The sequence below is a fragment of the Phragmites australis genome, chromosome 23 (genome assembly GCF_958298935.1).
Source record: "Phragmites australis chromosome 23, lpPhrAust1.1, whole genome shotgun sequence".
In the NCBI taxonomy this organism is placed as follows: Eukaryota; Viridiplantae; Streptophyta; class Magnoliopsida; order Poales; family Poaceae; genus Phragmites; species Phragmites australis.
In genome coordinates this window covers 896,463-907,130 of record NC_084943.1, presented here as the reverse complement: position 1 = coordinate 907,130, position 10,668 = coordinate 896,463, and the positions used below count along the sequence as shown (strand labels likewise).

Below are 10,668 nucleotides of genomic sequence, written 5' to 3'. Positions count from 1 at the left end.
CTAACTCTTGGACTATCCTAGCCTAACCATAAGAACTAACCATATACAACATGTGAATATGATTATCTCAACATAGCCTAACCATAATAACATAACCATATACAACATGTTAATATGATTATCTTAACATAGAACACAATCGAACAATCTCATCTCATCCCACGTAACCACAATACCACCAATCGGAACTCTACTGTGACATTTAATGGCATCTAATGAACATCAAGTATTGACACATCACTAATAACTAGTTTGATAAAATAGAACATATGAAGAAATCTTAATTATTTAATCATTAGATGTATTAGTCAATTAGTTTGATAAAACATTAGATCTCATCAACTGTTCAATTTTTTTTACGTAGTTATGATATATCTAATATATTCTTCATAATGTATCAATTATAAATCTAGATACTATATTAATTAAAAATAATAACTATATAATAGTTGTCCAATAATGTATATTTCCTATATCCAACAGTAAATTTGTATTTATTTCTAAACCATAAAATGTGTAGTAAAATGGTAAAAGCAAATATCATTTCTAAAGTAATTTGATTTATAGTAGTGTATTCACAAATATTTTTTTATTTTTATTTTTATTTTTCTTGTATTTTTTTCTCACCTTAGAAATACTAGAATAAAAAAATAACCAGTCGTTCGCCCAACTGTTATTTGACAAGTGCTAGGTTATAAGTTTTTGAAAGGGCCACCTAGTTCTGCAAATTAAAAAATGAAAAAAAATATAGAAAAAACATTCATTTTCCCTACCGAAAGCCGTCTCGTGTCTTCTCTGCTCTGCTGATGCCAGTTCTAGGACTGAAAATAAAACTCGAAGGTCATAAGCCAGCTTAAGCTCGACTAGACTCAACTTGGCTCGGTGGCCAAACAAGGTGAGCGTGAGCTTTCTTCCTAGCTTGGTGACAAAACTAGCCGGGCCAGCCCAGCCTAGCACATCGCTTCCTCGATGACTCAAGGTTTAGGGTTTGTCTATTATCCTTCTCACTGAAGATAATTACTCAGTTATCACTTTAAAAAAATAACAATTACTATTGAAAATGACAAACAAATTATTTAAATTTATGCATATGAAATAGAGTGGCAAATGAGTAATCATCACTCCGAAGTGAAAAAAAAGCGAATGCAAACCCCCGCCCCCACCCGTCGCCCCAAGACACGCCCTGTCGCCCCAGACACCCGCCGCCCTACCTCTCTGTCGCCGCCCGCCGGTTCGTCGCCTCTTCTCTCCGCCTCTCCACCTTCAGGTCCCGCCGGCCGCCGCCTCTCCGGCTATCCGCCCTCAGATCCCGCGGTCCCACTGCCTCTCCGCTCGCCGCCGCCGGCAAATTCCTCTTTGAGAATATATAAACACGTTAAGGTCACTATCCATCTTCTATCCATCTCGGTTTCCACCCTGGCGCGGTTCCTCACTTCCTTGTCTCGTCTCGTAATTTTTTTTTACTGGACAGGATTCACCGAATTGGATCCATGGATGGATTCATGAAGCTTTGTACACTCCTGCTGTACCGCCGGTAAATTGACTAGCCGAGACAACCTGGCTGCTCTTACCAAGTGACGATCTTTGGGCCGTCCGCCTCCTAGTCCTAGGCAGCCGGCACCCACCTACGCGGCGGCCACCAGCAGCGATGGCTCTCATCGAAGAAGATGCGGCGCCAACCGCCGCCGCTTCCGATCCGACCTCTGGTGAGACCCCTCCTGGCTCGCCGGCCCTCTCTCCTGTTCCCGCCCCAACGCGTGGGTGATGCTTAGTGGAGCTCTTTTTCCTCTAGCTTGTATTAGTGTCTCAGTTCAGTTGGAAATGGTGGTTTGAGTTTCGTTGTATATAATTGCACTATCGTAGTGTGCTTGTCGTTGGGATATGGAAGACTAGAGCGGTTGGGCACTAGTTTGGGCTTGAGGATAGATTTTGATCTCTTGTAATGACACAATTTTAGATCATTTTCTGCAACCCAAGGAACCTTCAAGGCTCAAATCAAACGCTACACTCAACAGTAACTTTGTAAAATAGTGAAACGAATTATAATTGTGGCTGCATAATAAAATTGGGAATTTGTATCAAGACAGAGAGTAGTTCCTGATATCTCTTCTTTACCTTAGTTCTTGTCTTCCGTTTTCAGGCTCTAGTGATAATGAGATAACAGTGGAAGAAGCTTCTTTTGTGCATAATGAACCTCCCCAGGATGGCACTGCCCCACCCGTGGTTACCTCTGACATGGAAGTTCTTCATGATAAAATTAAGAAACAAGTCATCAAAGAAGGCCATGGCAAGAGACCCTTAAAGTTTGCGACATGCTTTGGTAAGTGCGAGTGTATGACAAGTTCATTTCATATGCTTAGGATGTTGATTTTTAGAATGAGGCTAATATGTTGTACCTGCCTTATGTTTTGTTCTATTATCATATCCTGCGTTGTTGCTGTTTGTTCCTACTATTTGTCCCCCTCACACTGGTTGGGAGAATATTTATAACTCTACATGTTCATCAGCTTATCTTGCATGAAAAGGTCATGATCATTAGATGCTATTGGTCCTGACCGCTTTCAATACAAATAACAGTTTATGACTGACATGGGCATATGTAAACAAATTCTCTTTAGATCTAGACATAGGCTGCTTTCACACCACAAACACACTAACTACCATGGCATGTATTCGTAGCAAACTTGTGGAGGTTTATAGTGCGTGATACTTAATACTAATTGCACCTTCCTGTTACTCTTTTCCGTTCATTGAGTACCAATATCTATTGCCCCTGCCTATTCAATTTGTTGGTCTATTGTTTACGTTAAAATTTTCAAACTTCAGATATAATCATATTTATCCAAAGTGGCCTGATTCCATCATCTGTATACGAACATCAATTTATTCATCCTTTTGATATGGGGAGAAAGCATGCGCATGTATTTTGATTTAGCACACAATTACAAGTGGTTTGAAGGAGAAAGCTGTGAATTAACATTTGTTTCTAAACTTGGTATTGCAGTGCACTATAGAGCATGGGTTCAAGGATCATTGCATAAATTCGAGGATACTTGGCAAGAACAGCATCCGATTGAACTAGTACTTGGAAAAGGTGCAGCAAAAGTCGCTTCGCTTACTTTATCCTCAGTTTTGCTTAGCTGTATGCATGTCATCCATAAATTCCATAACTACGAATAGATTACTTTGCAATTGCATGCTATTCTAGTTTTCTACTCCATGACAATAGTTCTAATGAGGGTTTTAATGAGTTTTTCTGCCAGTAACTTGTCATGCCTGCTATTAATGTTCTTATATGTTGTGAGACGAAAGAGTGAAATTTACATCACTCAGTTTGGTTTGCACCTTTTATCTTGCTTTGCTCAGTAAGCCTACAGGTACAGGGCAACTAATCCATGAGAATCGTATGGGCACTCTCAAGAATATAGCAGGAGTTTATCAATGACAATTGCCTATGGAGTAACTTTCTAAAGCTTTTTTTTTTCATCAACAGAGAAGAAGGAAATGGCTGGTTTAGGCATTGGTGTTAGTAACATGAGAAGCGGGGAGCGTGCGCTGTTGCATGTTGGTTGGGAACTAGGCTATGGCAAAGAAGGAAGCTTTTCATTCCCAAATGTCCCTCCAATGGCAGACCTTGTTTATGAAGTTGAACTTATTGGATTTGATGATGTCAAAGAGGTAGGCAAACGCAAGTCTCCCGCCTCCACCCTGCATTATGATTTGATCATTTATTTAGAATAATAGGCTGAAATCATTAGTATTATCATTTTTCCTACTTTTCTCAAGTTGAAAATATTCAAATGTGCACAAATGATGGATGGTTACATTGAGGCGTATATAGAGGTGGATGGGGGAAACCCTAGGACTAGGAGATGACTCTAATACCCTTGACTATTATACCCTTAGCACAAATCATGATAAACTGTGCAAATCAGGGGAAAGCCCGAAGTGACATGACAGTCGAGGAGAGGATTGCAACTGCAGACAGGAGAAAGATTGAAGGTAATGAATACTTCAAAGAAAAGAAGCTTGAGGAGGCCATGCAGCAATATGAAATGGTTAGTGGTGTGCTTTACTTTCTGCACACTTATAGTTATTGTGATACTCTAATTTCAGTCCTCTACATCTTCCCTTTTACAGGCAATTGCGTACATGGGAGATGATTTCATGTTTCAATTGTTTGGGAAGTACAGAGACATGGCCTTGGCTGTGAAAAATCCCTGCCATCTCAACATGGCTGCATGCCTGATCAAACTGAAGAGATTCGATGAAGCTATCGCGCAGTGTAGCATCGTATGTTATTCTACTACTTTCATGAAATTCAGTCTTCAACTCACTATTTACATTCATGAGTAATTGAGTAGATTATTATGGTTGCATAGAGATTCACAAAAATTAAACATTGTTTTATATTCCGATGTTGAAGATTTTTGTCTTTTTTTTAAATAACGGTAAAGACCTGTGATAACCAAGCTCAGATGGCCACAATGAGTTCAAATATTAACATACAAGATTCTGCATTACAAGAATCACATATAGCTCTAATTTTCTGTGGCACATAGTCTTTACTAGAGCCAGGGCCTTCTTATTTTCTTTGCTTCGTTACCTTGTCTTTTCCTTGTTTGTAACATGGCTGACTTAATTCTTACTTTAATACAATAACACGCAGTTCTCCTGCACGTTCAAGAAAATAAAGGATCACACACAGTTGACGCTGCACCTTTTTTCAGCTCAATTTTTTATATAAAAAATTACTAATCTCATGATTATTGGTCAATTGAACAATCCCATGTTCCAACTGCAAATTTGCCCTGCTTTCTGTGAAAAAAGAACAGAAATTACTGATTTGATGATTGATCACTTGCATAATCCTATTCTTCAGGTGTTGTCGGAGGACGAAAATAACGTGAAAGCATTGTTCAGACGAGGAAAAGCTAAATCCGAACTTGGCCAGACAGAATCAGCAAGGGAGGACTTCCTGAAAGCCAAGAAGTACTCCCCAGAAGACAAGGAGATCCTTCGGGAGCTTCGGTTGCTGGCTGAACAAGATAAAGCTTTGTATCAAAAGCAGAGGGAGCTATACAAAGGTCTCTTCGGGCCCAGGCCTGAAGCGAAACCAAAGAAGGCAAACTACCTTGCTGTTTTCTGGCAGTGGCTGGTGTCATTGATTCACTATCTGGTCAGACTGTTCAAACGCAAGAATGAATAGGATAGTTTACCGGAAAATTGTGTGGAATTGATGCTCACCTTGTACTACACGGCAGAAGTTTCTCATCAGCTGTCGATCATTTGATCTTGAATTCGATGCCGTCGGGGTCAAATATCGTTGTTAGAAACTCTTTACATTGATTTACTTTTGTGAACCTTGTATAGGAGGCATTGTTCGTAAGTACAGAAGTAACTTCCACCTGAAGTTTTGGAAGAGCATTTTGCGCGTGAATCGGTGAATGTGATTATGTTACAGTTTTCAAAATTTCACTGCTGAGAGTGAGTTTCGTCGGTGAATGTGATTTTGTAATGTTTATTGAAGAAATGTTTTTTTAATGGTGTGGATGACGCCTGTGATGAACAAGTGAACCTCTGGAATGTTTAGGCTTATTTGATAGACCTCTAAGTGATTCTTTAATGAAAATAATTTTAAAGTAAATTATATAGAGAAATCTTTTTTTTTACAGAGAAAGTGATAAGAAAAATTAATTTTTTTAACTCTTAGGATCTAGTTTATTTTAGAAAATTACTTTATGGTTTAGAAAAGCTTTCACTAATTTCATTTTTAGACTATTTTTAACCATATTTCTTTTATTTTGTTCTCTTTCTAATTTTCTTCCCTATTTTCATTCCCTTTATTTCCTGTCATCTCTAACAGTTTTTTTTCGAGAAGAATCGTGAAAGGAAAAAAGAGAAAATCTCGTCCTAGAGAGAATGATTTTGAAAATCCCTTCATAATAAAAATCGTGAAGAGAAACTATTAGAATATTTTAGGGAACAAAAATCTTTTTACGATAAAAATTTTATCCCCGAAGGGAAGCCGTTGAGAGTGTTCTTAGGGCTGATATAGGTGCTGCGCCAAATAGATCCTTTTATGATACTGTTGATGCTGTCACGACAGAGACGAGCTGTGCAAGCCAGCATCAACGGCTCATCATTCCGTGGGCGCTTTCGGCTTTCCTCCCTCCTTTCGCGGCCGCTGATCAACGCCGACGCCACCGCGCTGCTCCTCTCCCGATGGACGCCGTCGCGTTCCCTCCGCCCCCGGCGCCTTTCCGCGACGACGACGTCGATTTCGGCGATTTCACCTTCGCCACCAAACCAGCGCCCCAGCAGCCCCTCGCCGATCCCCGACCCGCCACCTTCGCCGCTTTCGATGACGACTGGGGCGACTTCGTGGCGAGCCCGATCGGATCCAACCAGGACGCGTCCGCGCAGCCCACGTCCACCGCTTCCTCCTGGGAGAGGCCGCGGGGCCCGCTCCCTCTCTCTCTGTTCGGCGCCGATGACCACGTGGAGGATGGGCGGGAGGAGGAAGGACCGGCAGGGCCGCCGACGACGACCACGGCGCACCAGCGCGCCCCATCCTCCGCCGACGGGTCGAGGCCCGCGGATCTGAAGGACCTCATCGCCGGCCTCTACGGATCTCAGCCGCCCTCCGCTGCCGGCGCTGTGGATGCGGGTGCACGGGAGGGGGCGGAGGATGACGACGGGTTCGGAGATGACGGTTGGGAATTCAAGGCGGCGACGGCCTCACCTGCCGGACAGGATGGAGGCGGACGAGCGCATGGGGATGGAATTGAAAAAATGGAGGTGAGCGTGTCGCACTGATGCATTTTTTTTATCACCGCCTTGATTCCTTTAGCTGTTTTTCTCAAAATTTCATGAGATGTTGGGAGTTAGGAGGACTGTATAGTGGCATCAACACTATCCGAAACCGAAAAGAACATATGATTTGCCACAATACGATGTTGCGCTCACAAACCAGATAAAATATGATGGTTTCAAGCTCCCAGGATTATTTCAGTGTCCAGCATGATGTATTGATGATAATAAAACGTGAAAGTTAACAGAATGAAAATTTGAACAAGGATCTGGTTGCTGGTGTAGGAGATGTGTGGGTTGTTTCTTTGGTTCTGACAAATTTTAAGCTAGGCAGCCAAAGCTGGTATTGCAACATTAGGACCTCTCAGATAACGGAAAAGTAAATCACATTATTGTCATATTCAAGATAACAAGTAGAACTACTTTGCAGGGTATTGTTTTGCCCGTTTGTACATACAGCAAAGGTGAATGTTGGAGTGCGAAGCTCTGACTGAAACACCATTCAGACAAATGTCACTGCGTATTTGATAGCAATTCAGTGTCAATGACAGTTTGTACTAGAAAAGGATTACATTCATGCTTGCAATGAACGATCATATACTCTTTTACAGAAGAAAATTCTATAGAACTACAGCATTGCAACCCCATCGGCAGATGTTTCTAGACTTTGTTCTTTCTTTTAATCTGGCTATTTTTCCTTCTCCATTGGTTGATCTCGTTGTTTTCTTATCTTCCAGGATATAACAAGATCATTGGGCAGCGACCACGAAGACTGGTCATCGTTTACCAGTGTCGATGAAAAATCGAACCATGTTCAAACTACAGATCTTATTGGGACTCATGAGTCCACAGAAGAATGTGTGAAGGCCTCCAGGTGCTCTCCAGCTAGTAATGCAGCCATACTCAACCTGTACAAAGAAAGCGAACTGGCTGATGCTAATCACATTGCGCAAAGCTCTGCAGAAAGTGTGCAGAGTTCATCTGATTTGTTTTCTAACAATGAAATGGTGAGCATTCATTGTATTTAAGTTATCCGTGGACAACATTTTATTTTTTCTTTCGATGTACACTAATGATCAGTGATCAGAACTCTTCATTTGAAACAGATGAAAACCATTCGATTAGATCAACAAGTGATAGCAGTTTGATTGAATTTTACCATAGGCTGAGAGAAGAGTCCTTGACGGTAATATCCCGGCATATGAAGGATCTTAAGGTCAGTGATTACTCATTACATTTATTAAGGACATTGTTGATATGTTTTGTTGCTTCATAATTCAGTAATTAAGGATATGCATTCAGGAAACACAGAAGAGTTCTATGCTCTTTGATGAAAACAGCAAAGCAACAGAAATTGGAAGGGAGATTCAGGTGTGTTCTGATTATATTTGGCTATAAATGAGATTTATCTTGTGAATATATTAAAGATGTCTTGACCTAACTTGTTTGTTTGTTTGCATCAACCCAAGTACACCGAATCATTATTTTTAGTTCATTTTCCACAATCTGCAGGAAATTTATGATAAACTAAAAAATTATTCACTGCCTGAAGGCTTTTGCACAGAGGAGTGTCCTTTGAGGGATGTATGTACCACAGAACTGGTTAACAGTATCAAAGACGAACATCTAAAGGATTTTGAGCAAGAATATCGTTTAGTAGAAAAGATAGCACGGGTACGTACCATTTTCTATGTTACATAATTTTCTGCTCGTGATCAGTACGTAGTAGTAGGAACTTTCCCTACTGTTGGCAATCCAAAAAATGGTACATAACATTTTCCTTTGTCATTTCTTGTTAAATTGCTGAGTCTTGCAAATTTTGTTTTTATATTCACAATTTACTCAAGATCAATACACTTGTTTTCTTGCTGAATCACCTTTTTTTTCTGCTTTGTTTGGCATCATGATTTTATCTTGATGTCACTGTTATTTTTTATCGTCAATAATCCCTTCTGGTAAAGTAATTGTTGAGAATTTCCTCAAGAGTGATTTTTCTTGTTTACAGTATGCAGCATGTGCAGTCAATCTTGCAAATTACCTTCTCTTCTTGCTCACATGATTGATGTACACATGATGTGTTTCGACCAGGGAAAATAAATAATATATTGACTGAACATTAGCTGTCTGATAATTACAGGCAATGGAAGACACGAATGTGGCACTTGAACTTTACAAGCACAGTGTGTCCACCCTACATACCTTGGGACTAGCATCCAAAGAGGAGCAGTGTGATTATGTCGGTGCATGGTACAATATGCTTCTGTCCTGTGCTCAAGAATTGCACCATGGTGTAGCGCTTTGGCAACAATCTTGCCAAGCAAATGTCTGCAACCGAGTGATTTCCGAAGGTACAAATATTTTGACCAGTGAGTGTATATCTGTCATTTTTTTCGGTGGTCATTTATGTTCGCAAATAGAAAGTCCAATATAAAGTGGCAATTATGTTGGTTTTTACAGGTGCACATAGCTTTATTGCGCTTGGGGAGATATATAGAGTTGCACAGATCCTGTATTTCTCCTTGCAGTGTTTCAAGCCTTGGGTTCTTGCAGATCCTGGAATGTTGAGTAAAATGTTGTCGTGTTTGGACAGCTGTAGTAATGCTTGGACTAGTGGTTTGGAAACGGCTCTTCAAATGGTTGCTGACAGCAATTGTGTAGATGCACCTGTTGCTAAAGCTCTCATGGAGTCCATCAAGAATATCAATGAACTTGAGGTGTGCATTCTTCGAAATTTTCTTCCCAGTGACGAGATGTTGTGTAGACTAACCCTCCTGCCAACGAGTCTTGTACCAGGTAAAACTTGTGCTACGGTTACACTCATCCTACAAAGAAAATTTTCAGGTGTTAGATTCTTCTTTCTAGAAATGAACTAATTAGTCTCGTCACATTCATGTAGGAATGAAGGTGATCACGTGGAACGGTGACCACTATTTTGTAAAAGTTGCGAATTTGTGGGCAAATCGGATATCTTCTGATTCTCCCCAGCTGTCACGCACTCCTGTCTCTTCAATGAACAACGCAACACCACTTACCCATCATGTTGAATAACGTATTCCGACGGAAGAATCAGAAGATTTTTTAGTAAAACCTGTTCAACAAGTTGTCCTGGGGCTTGTATAGAAAGAAACTGAGAAATCACCGTGCCGACCACGGGGCTGCTTTTGGAGGATCGATCCACGGTAACTATGTTCCTTCACTGGTCATTCTTTTGTACAAGTCGTACTTTACACCATTCTTTCTGTAGTGCCTGATAATGGCACTAGTATAGCAATAAAAGGATAGGTCGCGTCGAGTTTCGAATTGCCATGTATAACGTTGTGCTCAGACTGAAGTGTGATGCAGCACGTTTAAGTGCAAACAAGTGCTTCTAGCGATATTATTTGTAGTAGGTGTGATAGGAGACGCATCTACATGTGCGTGTGTCATGGTGTCTTTGCATGTGCTGTCGTCCTTGTAATCGCGAAAAGAAAAAAAAGTGCACAAGCAGCACAAACCCTGTGATGGTACAAATTTGTAGATTATCAACTTTGGAAATTAGAATGTAGAGCGTGGAAGCTGTGTCAACTTTTTGCTAAGTTTGGTGTTCTCGGATTTACAGTAAATTGTCTTATGCTAAATCAGGTATTTCTCAACTATGCGTCATGGTTGTGGATCACTTCAATTGCACATTGCCCCCTTTTGGGACAGCTTCTAGCCTGATTCCAGCCGGGGGCAAAAAATCCGATTCACTAATTCAAACGGCTCCATCCTGTCAGTCTATACCAGCTCACATCAACGTTGATTCGCAATGGCCAATGTTCAGATAGAGGTACTCAGATGCTGAACAGGATTATACGTTACTATCTGATAAAATTC

The 10,668-nt window shown here is 40.8% G+C and overlaps 2 protein-coding genes across 6 annotated transcripts; both read left to right on the top strand.

Moving 5' to 3' along the window:
- Nucleotides 1-1,156: 1,156 nt before the first annotated feature.
- Nucleotides 1,157-5,427, top strand: LOC133906469 (peptidyl-prolyl cis-trans isomerase FKBP42-like). Of its 2 annotated transcripts, XM_062348384.1 has the most exons (8): nt 1,157-1,380; nt 1,472-1,706; nt 2,141-2,320; nt 3,005-3,094; nt 3,494-3,678; nt 3,936-4,058; nt 4,141-4,293; nt 4,883-5,427. In XM_062348384.1, the coding sequence occupies exons 2-8, from the start codon at nt 1,649-1,651 to the stop codon at nt 5,207-5,209; spliced, it is 1,116 nt and encodes a 371-aa protein (XP_062204368.1). In that variant the 5' UTR covers nt 1,157-1,380; nt 1,472-1,648; the 3' UTR covers nt 5,210-5,427. The 2 variants fall into 2 exon arrangements, with proteins under 2 accessions (XP_062204368.1, XP_062204369.1); XM_062348385.1 differs by lacking the exons at nt 1,157-1,380; nt 1,472-1,706 and adding an exon at nt 1,738-2,014.
- Nucleotides 5,428-6,102: 675 nt separating this feature from the next.
- On the top strand, nt 6,103-10,189 carry LOC133905855 (uncharacterized). Of its 4 annotated transcripts, none has more exons than XM_062347634.1 (8): nt 6,103-6,801; nt 7,551-7,820; nt 7,901-8,029; nt 8,125-8,184; nt 8,326-8,487; nt 8,951-9,161; nt 9,247-9,606; nt 9,710-10,189. In XM_062347634.1, exons 1-8 carry the CDS (start codon nt 6,226-6,228, stop codon nt 9,859-9,861), a joined length of 1,920 nt encoding a protein of 639 aa, XP_062203618.1. In that variant the 5' UTR covers nt 6,103-6,225; the 3' UTR covers nt 9,862-10,189. The 4 variants fall into 4 exon arrangements, with proteins under 4 accessions (XP_062203618.1, XP_062203619.1, XP_062203615.1 ...); XM_062347635.1 differs by having other exon boundaries at nt 8,116-8,184; nt 9,271-9,606; XM_062347631.1 differs by having other exon boundaries at nt 8,116-8,184.
- Nucleotides 10,190-10,668: the final 479 nt, after the last annotated feature.